General features: G+C 41.9%; 1 protein-coding gene across 3 annotated transcripts in view; it reads left to right on the forward strand.

Moving 5' to 3' along the window:
- LOC107566831 (FA complementation group A) overlaps positions 1-16433 on the forward strand; it is a 75090-nt gene extending 58657 nt beyond the window's left edge. For 2 of the 3 annotated variants that reach the window (XM_016252378.1, XM_016252380.1), the window contains 26 exons: positions 4718-4800; positions 4875-4935; positions 5225-5274; positions 5428-5504; positions 6443-6538; positions 8594-8712; positions 9391-9461; positions 9775-9874; positions 9954-10138; positions 10223-10316; positions 10403-10576; positions 10653-10726; positions 11263-11391; positions 11463-11532; positions 13104-13261; positions 13342-13450; positions 13526-13585; positions 13684-13788; positions 13877-13992; positions 14094-14238; positions 14635-14697; positions 14776-14878; positions 14962-15037; positions 15117-15255; positions 15329-15412; positions 15997-16433. In XM_016252378.1, the coding sequence (XP_016107864.1) occupies positions 4718-4800; positions 4875-4935; positions 5225-5274; positions 5428-5504; positions 6443-6538; positions 8594-8712; positions 9391-9461; positions 9775-9874; positions 9954-10138; positions 10223-10316; positions 10403-10576; positions 10653-10726; positions 11263-11391; positions 11463-11532; positions 13104-13261; positions 13342-13450; positions 13526-13585; positions 13684-13788; positions 13877-13992; positions 14094-14238; positions 14635-14697; positions 14776-14878; positions 14962-15037; positions 15117-15255; positions 15329-15412; positions 15997-16074 (2619 nt within the window). In that variant the 3' untranslated portion in view covers positions 16075-16433. The remainder of the gene's footprint in view (positions 1-4717; positions 4801-4874; positions 4936-5224; positions 5275-5427; positions 5505-6442; positions 6539-8593; positions 8713-9390; positions 9462-9774; positions 9875-9953; positions 10139-10222; positions 10317-10402; positions 10577-10652; positions 10727-11262; positions 11392-11462; positions 11533-13103; positions 13262-13341; positions 13451-13525; positions 13586-13683; positions 13789-13876; positions 13993-14093; positions 14239-14634; positions 14698-14775; positions 14879-14961; positions 15038-15116; positions 15256-15328; positions 15413-15996) is intronic. The other variant, XM_016252379.1, reaches the window with a different exon arrangement.
- Positions 16434-16648: the final 215 nt, after the last annotated feature.

Raw genomic sequence — 16648 nt, forward strand, 5'->3', positions numbered from 1 at the left:
ATTTCTCCGATCACAAATGCAGACATGGTTTTATGTTTACGCGGCGCGATGCAACATAAAACACATATTCATTATAATCCATAATTATGTCCTCACTGGATGCAACAAATGCCTCGTTTATAATGGATTTTAATGTTTTTGTCTCGTCGCTCCGGCCGGAACACGCCATCACAGTATGTGAGGGGCGTAACATTTCCATCACACTCTTGAGGTATTAGGCCAATCACAACGCACTGGATAGCTGTCCAATCACAGCACACCTTGCATTTCAGACCGATGAGCTTTGTAAAAACCAACACGTTTCAGAAAGGCGGGGCATAGAGGAGAAACAATAATGTACAGTATGTGGAAAATAATGTGTTTTTTTTACCTTAAACCGCATAAACACATTTCATTACACCAAATACACAAAATAATGTTCTTTTTAGCAGTATCATATGACCCCTTTAATTTTAAGATTAAATATGTATAAATTGCATTCCTTAGGGCTGTGCTTGAGGGATCAGCAGTATTCAGACAGCTGTTTTGCTGCTAGTTTTTGTTTGCTGCTTTCATTGTTGTTGTGTTGATTCGCATTCATTCTTTCTAGATTATTGTGCAGAGTAATAAGATGCATTTTAAATAACTGCAAAAAGCTTCATTGGCCAACTTTGACAAAAAACAAAACAGTTTTGTTTTAGCCCTGGTACAAAATGAGTAGCTAACATAATTTCACTAATGATATCATCAGCACATGGGAAAGTGTGAACGAGTACTAGTCTGGTGAAATCACCCTATCATTCTGATTGGATTATAAGGGCAGACTTAAGTCCAAAGTATACTTCGGCCATCCACGTTACGCAGCGGTCCGCACACTGTCCGTGTGACGCAGTTTTTGTCATCAGAAGTGTCTGCGGACGTCCATGCACACTGCGTGTGGTCCTCATACAACAGTGCAGGCGTGAGGTGAATGTTGAGACTGAACAAGTCTACTAGGTGATACTGCACATGTGTCACACTCGCGCTCAGCCGCGTTTGAGCTGTGCGGGCGTGCTGTGCACGAGATGGAACGGAACGTGGAAAGTGAAGTGCACCCAGGCCTTTATTGCTACAAAAGGAGGAAAGAAGTAAGTGCCTCATATCATTGTACTCATGTGTTAGCAATGATTACCTCCACAGAAAGACGTACAGCCATAATCATATCGGCCTGACATGCTGAAATTGCTGGATACATTTTGCACCTGACAGAACCATTTACCGAATCATCAAGCACTTCAGGGAGAGAGGTTCAGTTGCAGTGGAGAAGGCTTCAGGACATCCTGGAGTGTCTAGCAAGCACCAGGACATCTCCTGCTGAGGAGTGTCACCAGCAGCACAGAGCTTGCTCAGTATTGGTAGCCGGTGGATATGAGAGCATCTACACACAGTGAGGCAAAGACTAGGACAATGGCCTGTTGTCAAAGAAGCCACTTTTTTCCAAGAAAAACATCAAGGACAAGTTTTGCACAAGGTTTGAACAGCAGAAGTCTGTTTATTTTTTCTGATGAAGCTCCCGTCTGACTGTTTGGGACATCTGGAAAACTGATTGTGCCAACAGAGAAGCATCCTGATGTGTGTTTTCGGTGATGAGCACTTACTCAACCCAAGAATCGGTGAAACAGTGATTTGGCGATGTACAATGGATGTACTAACTGTTTTCGGGATGCATTCCTACTGTTGTGGTAGACCTGATCCAATTCAGCAGCTCTCTCTTGAGAAACTGCATGACGCCCAGCCCATGACGTCTAGCTGGAGATGCGTGCACTTTTTCACAGAATTGCTTAGGCCAGACACAGGATGTATTTGACCACCATGGTGGTTGTCCAAACGATAGTTTTCCTTGCTCCTAACCTTTTTGGTGGGCAGACCAAGGCACCTTCCTTTCAGGAGGTATCCCAGCAGGACAGCCATATTTGGCATATAGACCCGGCCTGTCTTCAGTTATTGGTCTGGCCACTGGGAGCTACTGCCTTGTACTGTGAACTCTCAGTCACTGCACTCAACTCTAGGGCTGCTTATACACAAATAAATTGGGAGCATCTCGCAGGAGCAGGTGGTTTTACCTTTGCTACGGGCAGGAGTAGATATATAGCATGGGTCCTGCGATTTGGCACATAACAAGAATGCTGAAGTTACATAAACATTGGCTTGCTGTTGTAGCATCTGTGTGTAATAATACACACTATATATTCTCTTTTTATATGACAAATACTCTGTAACCTCAGTTAACAAGCCATATGAGGACCCATGGACCCTTCCCCCCGGAATGCGTAACACCCCAGGAAGTCGAACAGGCCACTTTGTTGCATGGCAACCAACGCTGATGTAGTCGGTGTTACACGGAGTTTGGTCCTACACCAATTACATTACTTGCCCACCACGGCACCGCCCCCACTGTCATTTTGCTTTTTTATAGAAATAAAAGTTATTTAGTTCAGTTGGAAAACGTATGCTACAATTCTAAACTGAAAGTGTCTGCTCTGCTCCATACACAAGCTGCAGGAGTCAGATTTCACTGATCACGGGTCAAGAGTAAGGAGAGACCATGATGGAGGATTTGCTGCTCAACAGATCCTGAGCTCATTGACAAATATCGTTTTATATAACTTATATAAATAATAAATATATAAATAACTTTGTAAGATGTGCTCCCTTTACACAGAGTGCGCGTGAGCTCAAAAGTGAAAGTGAATAGCGAGTGCTTATTCAAAAGTGATTTCAATACCCTGCATATTGATAGCGGTGTGATGTGCGAATATTATATACCAGAGGTCTTCAACCCTGCCTCCAGGGACCCACTGTCCTGCAAAATTTATTTCCAACCTGACAGTGGCAAGGCAGCCTCCACCTTTTATGTCTTTTTTATGTGGTGGCTGTTTCTGCACACCATGCATATGGACTGTTTTTCTCTGGGCTCCCACAGCCTAGTTTGCAGGGGGGGGGGTTTAAGGACACCTGCAAAGTGCCTTAAACCTGCTTGCGGTTCTGGTTCTGTGCAATTTATCTCTGGTGTTGGAATCTTTTGTCACCTACTTTTTGAACCGTTTGAGGATACAGATCTTAGGTGGAAATCCTTAAAAGCAGCCTGCTTCCTGACCGTGGCTTCATTTGCATCATTTGTGAGTCAGTCCTGCATGAGATGGAAACCAGAGGGTACTGGTGTTATCCTTTGGCCCAATCTGGCTTTCCTTCCTAAGGTGCACTTGCACCAGTTTATTTCAGTCCAATGAGCTGTTAATTCCAACCAGCAGTTCTTGAATAACATTCTGCTTCCGTGCAAACCTTGAGGTGTTATGTAAAGGTTACAACACCGTTAAGACGATCAGAACAGATGTTTGTCCATTATAGGGTTGCTAATGAAGGTGCCCCTCTAAGCAGAGGCCATTGAGGTGGGTTGTTGAGGTTATTGCTTTGGCATGCCATATGCTTGGCAACCCATGCCTGAGACCATCACCTGCCATTCCACCAGGGCTGTTTCCTCTTCGTGAGCTGCCTTCAGGGGTGTTTCTCTTGCTGACATTATAACCGCTACCCTGTCACGCAAAAGCTTTGGTTATACATATGTATTTGGGAGGACCCGGCGTTTGTTTGTATTACATGTTAAATATTTTACAACAATGGCTCCCTGCTTTCACACATGCAAAAAGATAACAATCACAGAATTTCAAAAATAAGTAATATGTATTGCATTAGGAATAGTTCATGCCACTTTCCCACTACAGAAAAGCTTAATACCACATTTACAAATTAACCCAAACACATTAGAAAAATAAAGAAAACGGTAAATCTTGTGGTTGACAATGGTGTAGATGAGGAGTGTCCAAACAGTCAATGTCCATAGCCCATAAGCAAAAAAAGAAAAGAAAAGTGTAATGAAAGTGTTGCAAAAACAAATATTTAATCCACAGTTCACGTTGAACTCCCAAACGGAAAAAAAAGATATATACAGTCCTTGCGAAGCATTATCCACAAACAGGACTTCACACAAGTTGACATGTATCATACACTCACTTTTCATCCAGCACAAGAGGAAATGTTAAAGGCTCCGTGCTGCTATTTGTGCAGAACGCACCATGCAGGTCTAGCATTCCACGCTAACCCACTCTGCGAAATAGTCACAGCATGAAGCCCCTTTACAATCAACAATAAATGCTGTTAGAAAATTCCACTTCTACAGACTCACTAAATACACGATAAATGAAAAAATAAAAATAAAAATAAAAATGGCTCATTGCTTACTAACACTGGGCGTTAAACCAAAGTTTCCCAATTTGGACTTCAGCTTGTGAGTCAAGAACAGGGGTTTATACCTAACTACCCATTGCTCAGTAGCGCCCCCTTAATAGTGACCAACAAAAATAACAGAAAAACATGTTAATAGTCTTTTAGACTGTTACAACTTCTGTGCTGCAGCGAGATGGTCCTCTCCCTGTACTTTAGTGAGAATGTCAGTGTTTCTTCATCTCAGGATGTGAGTTTGGCTGTACTTCACCAGTAATCTTTGGTTTTCTTTTACTTTACTTGTGACTTTGTTGGTATGGGTCATCTACTCCTGTAACACCATATCTGGCCGTCAGAAGAAATGAAACAATACTGGTTATGGATGCAAACATGATTCTGTTGTTGTTGTTTTTTGTGCAATTTCGTTTTTTCAGCTTTATCAACAACCTGAAACTGTTGTAATTTAATGTATTTTCAGTGTCCAGCACAGCAGGATGTTGAGAAGGCCGTAACACTTTTCATGACCACCAATAAGGTCCCAGCAACAGTGATAGAGGCCAGGTACTCTCAGATACACACAAACACACACACATATATTGAAACTGTATAGTGAGCATAGTTTTCTTTGTCTTCAGTATTTTTAGGAGGCCGTATTTCCTGTCTCGATTTCTCCCTGCTCTCCTCTCTCCACGTGTGGTGAGTATCATCGTCATCTTTCAGTCAATTCGGTCGAGATTTAGATGGAGGATGGGCATCTATCTATCCATTAGGTCCTGTCCTGACACAGGGGCATTTGTACTTCACAGTACGATGTCAGCTGAGAGAGAAGTTCAGATTATGGTTGTAACCCTGAATCTCTGAGGGAGATCCCATGTAGCCCATGCAGTAGGTTATGTAGGGAAGGGACTATATGATGCTATAGGGCTTTATGGATGAAATGTTGAACTGGTTTTTAATGGTTATCCGATTGTATTATTCATTGCAGCTTCCTGTGAAGTCAGATGCCAGAATGGTGTTCATTGAGGCCTTGAGAAAGTAAGCATCACTTTATTACACATTCTATTAATGCACTTTAACAGAACAGTGTATGTCATTTTAGCGGTTTTGGAATTGTTTGTTGACTTTTATATTAATGTTTTTTGAATGTTTGTTTGTATTTGTGTTTTTTGTTTTGTTTGAAATTAATAGGGCAGATAAGATTCCTGCCGCCCTGTACACGTCATATACAGAATCTTGTCGGAGAGAGACGTACAGACAGAAAGAAGGTGCTTCATTACATCATTTCTGCCACTTTGATGATATAAAGAATAAATATGTCAAATCATTCAGGAGTAAATTGTAACTTTAAAGATACTTAATTGAAATATTTTTTTTTATTTATTATTAATTTGCTATATACCTGTACGAATTTGTATTTTTGTTAGAACATAGAATTGCCAGCCTCGATCCTGCTGATATTACCATCACAACAAGCAACTACAGAGTTTACAGAGAGTTTTTCTAGAAAACTAATGTGCTTATCAAGGAAATAGGATGTGATGGCATAAATATTAGTAAATATCTAACAGGACAGCAGAGTGACCTTTTAAAAATCAGTAATTAATTTAAAGATCATAATCTGAGCATAGCTTTATTAGGTGTCATTATCAAGCAATGCATTTATTTTAATTGAAGTACAAATTGAAATTGAAACATCACAACACTACCAGCTGAAGGATGATGAAGGCCATGATCAGATCTTCATTCCAGGACATTTAGTTCATGCTATAACACACGTGACATTTTCATGATTTCAAATAGGTCCATAATTAAAGAATCGCTCAGAGTGACCTGAATTCACCACTCGTCACAATTTTATAGCTATGTGTGCATTTATTTTCTCACTGATGTCAGTGTTTCCAAATGCTTCTACATTATGCAGGACATCTTGTGAGACTTGTTCATTAGAGTGTTTACAGGAGCTCTGGGTTTATGTGTCTACAGCTCACTGTAGATTTTGTCTACTGTTTTTACAGGACACATTGACTGTACATAGACTGCAATTTTGGACATTGTAGATGGGCCTGTGATGCCTTGAAATATATTTGTAACCATTGTAAAAAAAAAATCTGTAGTGACCATTGTGAGTTTAATGAGTTTTTTATTGAGTAAATGGCTAATAAGAGCTGTTCTTTTGTTAATATGTGTGTGTTTGTGTGTTGAGGTGTGTGTGAGTCGAGTGAGGACGATCACCTGCTGGTTCTACAGGAACAGTTTCTTCATTTGAGGAGAATGATGACAGATGGGGCCACTGACGGTGGTAAACACACACACACACATTTTCTAGCTATCAAAATTAAGGTATACCTTAGTTATTCATGAGATAAAATTTTGTGCTGTCAAAATTAACGCATAAACGCTTGCAGTTATTTAATTTTTTTCAGTTTTAATGCGTTAAAAAGATTTAATGCAATAACGTAGGTGCTGAGCTAGGTTTGGCCACTCCCCTCACAACTGCTGCTTCGGTCTCTTTTTTTTTTTTTTTTTCTGACAAGAATTGCATTTATTTAGAAGCAGAACATCTTTACAACCACATCAAACGGGAGACTTTTCAGACGCGCTCTCCAACTTCACCTCAGTGCCAGGTGCGAGTCAAACGAGCGCGGAAAAGATACAGGTGACGAAGAGCTTCAGTAGAACAGTGAACTGCGGTCAGATGAGATGCTGTCAGGCCATATGCCAGTCAAAGCCAATTTTCCTGTCCTGTCAGCCGTTATACTGTGCTCGTAGCAAATGCTCTTAAATTGCACGCACAAATGTGGCGCCGCGCGCAGTACATCATTTCACATTAAAGCGCAAAAGAAACTACGAGCATGCAATGTCGTAGTTATGTCATCAGTTAAGTCATGAAGTTATCAAAAATGGATTAAAGTTGCATTAAAGTGTTAGTTCACCCAAAAATGGTAAGACCTTCGTTCATCTTCAGAACACAAGATCAAGATATTTTTGATGAAACCCGAGAGCTTTCTGACCCTGTATAGACAGCAAGAGAATTTAAAACAAAAATAATGACTTTATTCAACAAAGAAGAGAAGAGAAGGATTGTTGAATAAAGTCATTATTTTTGTTTTATTTGTGCACAAAAAGCAAGCTCTCGCTCAGAAAGCTCTCGGATTTCATCAAAAATATTTTCAATTGTGTTCCGAAGATGATCGAAGGTCTTACGGGTTTGGAACGACACGAGGGTGAGTAATTAATGACAGAATTTTCATTTTTGGGTGAACTATCCCTTTAAAACTGTGCATGCATCTAAGTATTTGTTAAATATGAGTCCTATTTAAGGGCATGTCTCTGAAATGCAGTGGTTTTCCAAATTATCCTGGAGCAGCCCAGCACTGTCTCCTCATCTAACACACCAGAATCAACTCCTCAGCTCATTACAGACTTTAAGAGCTGAAGAGTTCCGCGTCACGTTCAGCAGCAGCAGCTCTTAAAGCAGCCAAAATAACCTCATAACCAGCTGCTGAGATGTCTGTTAATCAAAGAACAAAAGAAAAAAGGAGCTTTATGGATTCATCTATATTTAATTTAGAATTTAGTGTTTGGTAACTTTGATATTTCCTACTTGCTGAAGGGCACAGGTAGCTAAATATGACATTTATTATAATGGGTTTATGTGAAGATTGTTTTAAGGTCACTTAAATTAAAAGTTGTTATTTTTTAAAGTCTAATAAATATTAAAATGTATAGCTCTCAGATATACTGCAATGTTGAATGGCTATAGTCAGGTGGTTAAATATTTGACAAAAAAAAAACAATTTCATAGAGACATCAGTAGTATTAATATCAGTGATATTATTATTATTCAGTCATAAAAAAGATGCCATTAAACCAATATAAAAAATATACTGTCTTTGTTATTTCTACGTTTATTTGAAGATTGAATGTGAAATTATTGCAATATAAAAGTATATTCAAAAACTTAAATGTTAGGAGCGATTAATCGTCAAGTCAAGTCAAGTTTATTTGTACAGCGCTTTTCACCATACAAATCATTGCAAAGCAACTTTACAGCCAATTAAGTTTCTACAATATTTAGTGGTAGCTTATCAGTGGTGACTGTCAGTTAATGTGCATATGGCAGAAATGTACGGAAAAATCAATTAAAGACGTAATCAAACAGGCGATGAACACTATTAACAGCAATGTGATTCATTTCAGAAAAATGTGAGATTAATTAGTTAATATTTTTTAATTGATTGACAGCACTAATAAAATGACAAAAACATTATTTACTTTAAGGATTGTTCTTTCTATTGAGGAAATGTTTTGTTAGTTTTAGCTCTAAACCCTGCTGTCTGTTTTGTCACGCCAGATGTTTGTGCTCAGCTGTCCAGGATCTCTCTGACCTTGAGGAATGTCTGTGCTGATGAAGAGACAGGAAGTGATGTCATCACACTGAACCGGGATTCACCTGACTCGGCACACGCTGCTGTATGAACTCCGATTTCTACTGCTCCTTCAGAAAGCATTCACACTCCAGCCATTATCTCTGCGTGCTTAAATGGACCTTTCTTTCTGCTCAAGTTCATTATCAGCTCCTTGGGTTTTGCTCCATTCATTTTGCAGGTGGTTTGTTGTTGTTGGATTTGGTGCTTGGTTTCAGCTTGCGAAGCACAGATTCTCAACTTCTTCCAGAGTCCCTCTCCTCACATTGCTTGAAACAAGGTTATGAGATCTTCCCGGTTTAGTGGCGTTATAAGCCGCATTAACACTAAACTCAACACTTTACAGCTTGATGCTTGGCAAAGGTGATGAGAGAGAACTGTCAGTGAACAAGTCCGTAAATGCAGCGGTTTGCTGTGTAATGATGCAAAGCTGGCTCTTTATCTTGTAACAAAGCTCTAGTCCCCTTATCTTTGCTCTTTGACCTGAAAATGATCGTTTGGCACAAATTCAGTGCAACTTCTAGCCAGTAAACATTCTTACGGTCCAACCCAAACACAATAACTATGATCAAATCGGATGGAAGTACTTCATTTGTTAGCATTCAGAGGCTGGCTGTGAATGTTTTCTGAATGTGTTGCACATCTTTTTATTTTTATGTGAAAGATGATAGACACATTATTTAAGCCTCACGATTTGTAGTCTGACTCTGTCTACATCTTTCAGGTCGCCAATCTGATCTTACAAAGCTTCTGTCTGTGTTTACTGGATGCGTCCAAAGTAAAGCCTCCTAACAGGTTTGACCGTCATCCTCACGCATGTCATCTACATCTTAGTTCTGGTTCAAAATCTGAAGCCTGCTGTTTGAGTTCTGTAGGTATTGTCTGATTAGACTAAGCCTTCATCAGCAAGGTTGACTACTAATGAAGCAATTGTAATCATAATTTTTAAATCCATAATCAATATTCGAACATTCTTACTTATATTGCTGTAGCCAGAATTAGAGCGGTAGTTCTCAACCAGTGGGTCAAAAGACCTAAAAGGACTAAAAATGACAAATCAAGCATTAAAATGAGCTAAAACATTAGCGTTATTTGTTTTTGTTCTCAGACAGGGCTCATGGCCGAGTGTGTTTGTGAAGGCTCTGCTGGCTCACAGAGGGCTCGTCTCAGCTTTGATACACAGACTGTGGGATCTGCTTCAGTACCAGGTATCTGCTCTCGTCACTGTCTGAGACAGCTGTGTGGCCGGTGGGATTGTGAACACTGACCGCTGCTGGTGTTTTATAGGGCAGTGCTTTGAGCGCGGCTCATGTGTTGGGTTTGGCGGCGCTGCAGGTGGAGCTGCATTACTGCAGACATGCGTGTCCTCCGGTGAGGCTGATGGGCTCTTCTGCAGGTGCTCTCTCTGTGTCCGAGTGTCTCTCTGATGCTCTGATCTGCTCCACACGCTCACACATGGCCCTCTGCCTCAGGTTTGGCTCCACACCTCAAACATGTCAGCGTGATTTTGGATCTGTAACGTTATGTCTGTGTGAAGTAGTTGTGTTTCTGTTCAGGTTCTGTGTGGCCGTTCTCTCTTATGGGCTGTGCAGAGCCAATGCTCAGTCAGAAGAACTCCACAACTTTATCCCAGAGAGACTTTATAAAAAGGTACAAAACTGGTTCGAAGTTAATGTGGATAGTAGCTCATCTGATCTTCAGGGTGCAAGTATTCATGTCGGTGTGTGTGTGTTCAGGCTCAGTATGTGATGGCCAGACTCGTCCCAGAGACTCGAGCGCACATGAGTGATGAGTACGAGTCTGATCTGCACACTGAGGCTTCTGATCTCACCGGGAGAGTCGAAGAGTCTGCAGTCGCTCTGTGGAGAAACACACAGATCAGATCGCTGAAGAAACAGCCGCAGTATCAGGTACTTTCAGAGCCGCCCGCATGCCTTCAGCTGACAGATGGTGTGGTGTTGAACTCTGTTCTCACTCTTTCATCAGCTCTCTTTCTCTGAGTGGCTCTCATCTGAGCTTCATGTTCAGCGGAGCCGAGACGCACTGACAGATCTGGAGAGGTAAACCATACAAACTGGAACACTCCTGCTCTTCAGATGTGCGATTAGACCTTTAATCTGAGCGAACACCTCTGGAGGACAGTTCTCTAGTAACTGCTCTTCAGATGTGCTTCACGTAATCCTTCTTGTTGCATGCTATCATCATGCTGAAGTCTGTGCTTTTGCAAATGCTGTGCATGAATGAATGTTTGCACTGCATCGTGGTCTCTCGTTTTGGGGGTTTTAACTGATTTTCACATGAGCATACTATTACATGGACATCTGTGTTTGTGTATTCTTCATGTGCAAGTGTTTTATTGATTTTTGTTTACAAATTGTTAATTTTATTTTATTTGTATTGTTATTTAAACTCAAAAACTTGGTTTAGGGAAATCACTTAGTTTTTTGAGACCGCTGCAGTGGTGAGGGCTTCATTGAGAATTTTCTATTAGATAGATTAGAGTTGATGAACTTCTGATTAGCATGTTGAAAATAGTTCTAGCATAAAGAGTAGACGGGCACAGTGTTTTCCAGACATGCTTGTGTGTGTGATCCAGGCAGGAGTACGAGCAGTGGGCATGTGAACAGTATTATCTGCACATGTCTGAGCATGATGGAGGCTGTGAAGGAGACGTCACTCGGATCTGCGCTCGCATCATCACGGCTGTTCTCGACCGACACACAGCGTAAGTTCCTCTCATCCGTCTCAGAACAAGCACAGTCATGCTCTGTTTAACGTGTGCGTGTGTCTCTGTAGGTCACGGACAGGAGGAAGTTCCCATGAACACACAGATGGCTGTCTGCCTGACTTGCTGTCGCTCTTACAGGTGCTCGTTCTCTTGATTCTCCTTGCAAACCAGACATGCGCACGTTGCTTGTCCTCTTGTTGTTCTTGTGTTTGCATTGTTTGTCATGCTAAACCTCGAGACTTTCTTATGCCCCTATCCTGACATACAGTGGGGCAAAAAAGTATTTAGTCAGCCACCAATTGTGCAAGTTCTCCCACTTAAAAAGATGAGAGAGGCCTGTAATTTTCATCATAGGTATACCTCAACTATGAGAGACAAAATGAGAAAAAAAATCCACAAAATCACATTGTAGGATTTTTAAAGAATTAATTGGTAAATTCCTCGGTAAAATAAGTATTTGGTCACCTACAAACAAGCAAGATTTCTGGCTCTCACAGACCTGTAACAACTTCTTTAAGAGGCTCCTGTGTCGCTCTACACCTCGGGCCACGTGCGTTGAATTGCAAGTTTAGTTCGTTCAAGGAGCTTTATTTTATTTATTTTTTTTTTTGTACTAAAGCATAAAAATACCATATGTTTACAGATATATTTAGGAAACATGCTAAGTTCACATACTTGTTTCTCTGACACACAATGCTATTCTATTTTGAACTGTGCATTCTGTGACGGAATGTCTGTTTTTGTTTTGGTGTGTGACTCCGCCTACTTCCAGTTTACCCAATAGTATTAAGACACCACAGGTTGCCAGTTGGTGGAAAACACAGAATATTGCAGGCACGGAAGCCAGCAAATCAACTGGTTCAGATTGCAGATTCTACCCGATCTAAAAAGCCTCGGCATCCATCTAAAAATCGCTATGACCAGAAGAATATTAAAACATGCATGAATCAGCTTGCAGTGTAATGCTCATCACTTTCCGTTGTCAGTTGTGCTCATTCCTGTTACATATCCTCAATCTGGCAACCTGCGTGAGCGTCAAGTCTGAGGAGGGGGAAGCAATGTTTTGAATTGGGACTGCAGTACCCATTTCAACCACTAGCTGTTAGTATTACATGCTGCACTCCTGTGTGAACGCAGCCAGATTGGATGCTGTGTGTGATGTGTGTCCGTCATGACATTACTTATATTGTATTAGACTCACTTTAATCGTGCCTGTAATCCATTGTCGCAGGCGTTACTGAAGTTACTGCGTTTTTTTTTGCGCTATGGTCTGCCATTTAAAAATGTACCTTTTATGTAAATATTTTAGCTATAAAAAATGATGGGAATCCCTGCATTACATGAACAAACATGAATAAACATGAAGACCGCAGTGAGTGCTGTAGGATTTATTATTTTTTTTAGAAAGATTTAAAAAATCAATAACTTGTGTATAATTTGCTGCCATTCTGTGAATATGTAAAATCTATAAAAAAGTAACTGTCATCTGATTATGAGCATTTTAAAATGTAATCAAATCTAAGTACATCTGAATATGTAATCCGGATGAAATGTAATCAGTTACTGCCCAGCACCGCTCATGGAGATTATGTTACTAGATTCTGCTGAGTTTATGTGAAGTCACATGACTTTCAGGGCCGGTGCTTCACCGGGCAGGCTTCGGACCGTGCTGCTGCAGTACATGTTTACTGACTCTGGTCTCTCTGCAGGCCGTATTGTATGAAGTGGCGGTTACTCGGCTAAACACATCAGAGGAGACGGGTCACTTCCTCTGGGACGTGATTGACAACAGGTGCTCAGTGACCCCTGACCCCGACAGCATTGGACACAAGCTGAGCTATCAGCAAACACTGGATGACATCAGCCGGTAAGAGCAGGTCATCCATGTGCATCTCTGAGATCCGCTGACTAGCGGCCGCTGTGATGAGTGTTGTTCATGTCTGTCAGGGTTCTGGTGCTGGTTCCTCCGGTGATGCTGCTGACCGTCAGAACCGACAGAACAGGAAGAAGGACTCTGGACTGCCAGCGAATGATGAAACACATCAGTCATGTTCAGGTCTCCATCCTCACCTCAGCGTAACACATGTGATCTGTCATGTGACGTGTGAGTAATGTGTGATTTGTGTCTCAGAGGAGGGCGTGTCTTCCTGCTGGTCTTCTGTCTTTCCAACTCACGGCTCACTTCTTCAAAGTATGTGACCGTGTCTAGGGTCAAAGGGCAGTGCTTGAAAGTTTTGCACACAGTGGTTGCAGTATAAATCTTCTTGACCTAACGAATGTGTGTTTCAGGCGGTTGTGAGTGGCAGTGTGAGCTGTGATCGTCCGGTCGAGGCGGTGAACGCGTGTCTGTCTCTGTTCAACACCGAGTGTCCGCTGCTGCCGCTGTCTGCCGCGGTAAAACATCTGTTTCTCTACACCGCTGCCGTCTGTCAAACCTGTGGACATGTGAGCGTGACTGTGTGTGTGTGTGTGTGTCACGCAGTGCTGGTGGACGCGTCTGTCGGCTGCACTGAGCTCACAGTGGAAGCGTTTGACGGGACGGGACGCACTGCCTGAACAGCTGCAGATGCTGGAAGACAGCCACAGCTGGAGCAGACGGTGAAGCACAGCTGCTGCTCCTGTGTGTTACATCACAGCGGTCAGTCTGTGACTATATGATGTGTGTGTGTGTGTGTGTGTGTGTGTGTGTGTGTGTGTAGGGTGGGTGCGGGATGTGCGTGGCCTGTGCCGTCGGCTCCGTCGTGGCTGCTGGCTGCATGTCTGCACGGTTCTCTGAGGAGATCAGACTGCGAGATGGAGAACGTCAGAAGGCTTGCACGACAGCTGCACGAGACAGACAGACAGGTGACTTCACTCACATCCCGTCAATGCAACTTTTTAAGTCAGTCGTGTAAATGATTTTCAATTCAGAACCTTGACATTTCAGCACTGAACATTATTGTTGGCCGTTTAACATTTCTATCATAAAACAGTTGTCAAATATTAAATATTTAGCTACCCATATCTTACCTCACTCATTTCCATCATTAAAAACGTAAGCGTTGCACGGTAAAACCTGCTTTCTTTGATTTGATTTGATTGGCTATCACGATCATTTCGACCAGGCCTAAAAACCACACTGTTTGTCATCCTATCAGCAAGTGGAGCAGGATCAGTATCAAATGTTGTGCAGGACAGTTGGGCTGTTTCTGGTAATTGTGTGGGTCTGGTGTGATCTAATGCTGTTGATGTCTTCTGTAGGTTCTGCTCTTCTGGTTTGTCTCCAGTGTAACCGAGCTGATCTCCACTCACCTGAATCAACAGGTATCACTCAGCACTGACACGAGCTCAAACACACGCAGGAGCGGGAACGTGACTGATGATGACGCTGTGTGTTTTCAGGCCGCGGGGTGTTTGGAGCGCGTCAGAGACGTGAGCGTGTGTCTCCTCACTCATCTGGTGGATGATTCTGATTGGCTGCTGCTGTTTGATCAGTCTGGATCAGGTGTGAACGCGTGACACTGTGTTTATGTGTTCGTATGTTATTGCAGGCGTTACGTCACAGGTGTGATGTTTCTTCTCTTCTAGATCACAGATTGTCTCACTTCCTGTCTCGTGTGATGTCTCCGCAGACACTCAGACTGATGCCGTTTGCCTTTTACAGGTGAGAGGAAACACTTAATTTCGGTCCAGACATTCATGTGTTCTTGTGCTGATGGGGGTTTGCTGTGCTCATTTCCCAGCATTCTCAGGGGTGTGGAGTCAGAGCTCCTGACGGGAGCCATCCGATCTCCTGGCTTCCTCTACAGTGCTGCCGTGTCATACAGGGAGCTCAGCAGACTCTTCCTGAACGCTCAGCCCTCGGGCGGCCTGCAGCAGCAGGTCAGATCAGCGTCTCAGCGGATCTGCTCACGTTTAGTCATCTGCATGTCTCACGTCTGTCATCTGTGCTCAGGTTCTGCTGGAAGCCCGGCGCGTTCTGATGAGCAGCATCTCGCTGAGCTCACCGGACTGTCTGACGCTCAGCCAGAGGCGACAGGTACACACTCTCACACACACACACACACACACACCGTACACACTCACTCTCTCTCACACACACACACACACACACACACACACACACACACACACAACAGGACATGTTCCAACAGAAAGTGTTAAAGTCGTGTGCAGCAGCAAATCTGCATTTGTGCTTCACACATGAATGATTCCTTAAATCATGTGACTAAATGATTACATGCACCATTTTTACCTGCTGGACCATGAAACGGCAGAAAAGAGACCAGAAGATCATATGCTAAAATTAGTTTTTAAGCCCATTTCTAATAATGTCACTAAAGAGAATGCCTTTTCCTTTTTGGGAAAACCAGGGAAACCCAGCAATAGGGGCTTGAGCTCTTTTGTATCGAGACAGTAAACAAACAGCTAGAAATGCAACATTGGAGAGCTTTGAACACGCAAAATTAGATGTATTTATTATATACACATTAAAACACCAACATAATTTCATCAGAACAGACGTGTTTATGATGATTAATGGATTAATCAGTGCCGTTATTAGCTGCCAGTGAATGTGACCGAGTGAGTCTTGATTTCCTGTGATGTCTGTGTTTCCTGTAGCTGCAGTCTGAATACGAGCAGCTGGATTCAGAGATCTCAGCGGCGCTCAGCAGCTTCAGAAACGCACCCTTCACATGAGACGTCATGACGACACATCAGAACAACAGTCATCTGTGCTGCCTCTCATCACGTGATCAGTTACATGTTTTACAGGCTATTCTCAGCAAACATACTTCATGTATTCAAAGGAACTGAGCATGAAAATAAAACATGATGCAACACCTCTGACTGCTTTCATATAAAAACATGCAGTCTGTCATAAGCGTCGTTCCAAACTCTAGTGAGCAAACCAAACACCAAACCAATCAGCTGCGAGTCAAGTGACGGCCATCAGACGCCCTGCATCTCTCAGGGTATCTGCGCGATTTTTACGATTTTTATTACCATATAAGCAGGGTAGGGCAATGTCTGCAGTACAATATTAAACTAAAATTACTGTAAAAGCATGATTTACAGTTCAGATACAGGTTTTCACAAAAACAAAAAGATTTCTAAAATGATAAACCTTACATTTCAGCTTTTAAATCATTTTTAAGAAAATGGATTAGTCAAAACTATCAATAATATTAATTTAAACAATTATTATCAATCAATTATTATATTAATTAAATAATATAAATATATTTCACTGTCTTAGTTGTTTAGATTTTTA

This window comes from Sinocyclocheilus grahami, unplaced genomic scaffold (assembly GCF_001515645.1).
Source record: "Sinocyclocheilus grahami isolate Dianchi unplaced genomic scaffold, SAMN03320097.WGS_v1.1 scaffold1103.1, whole genome shotgun sequence".
Classification (NCBI taxonomy): domain Eukaryota; kingdom Metazoa; phylum Chordata; class Actinopteri; order Cypriniformes; family Cyprinidae; genus Sinocyclocheilus; species Sinocyclocheilus grahami.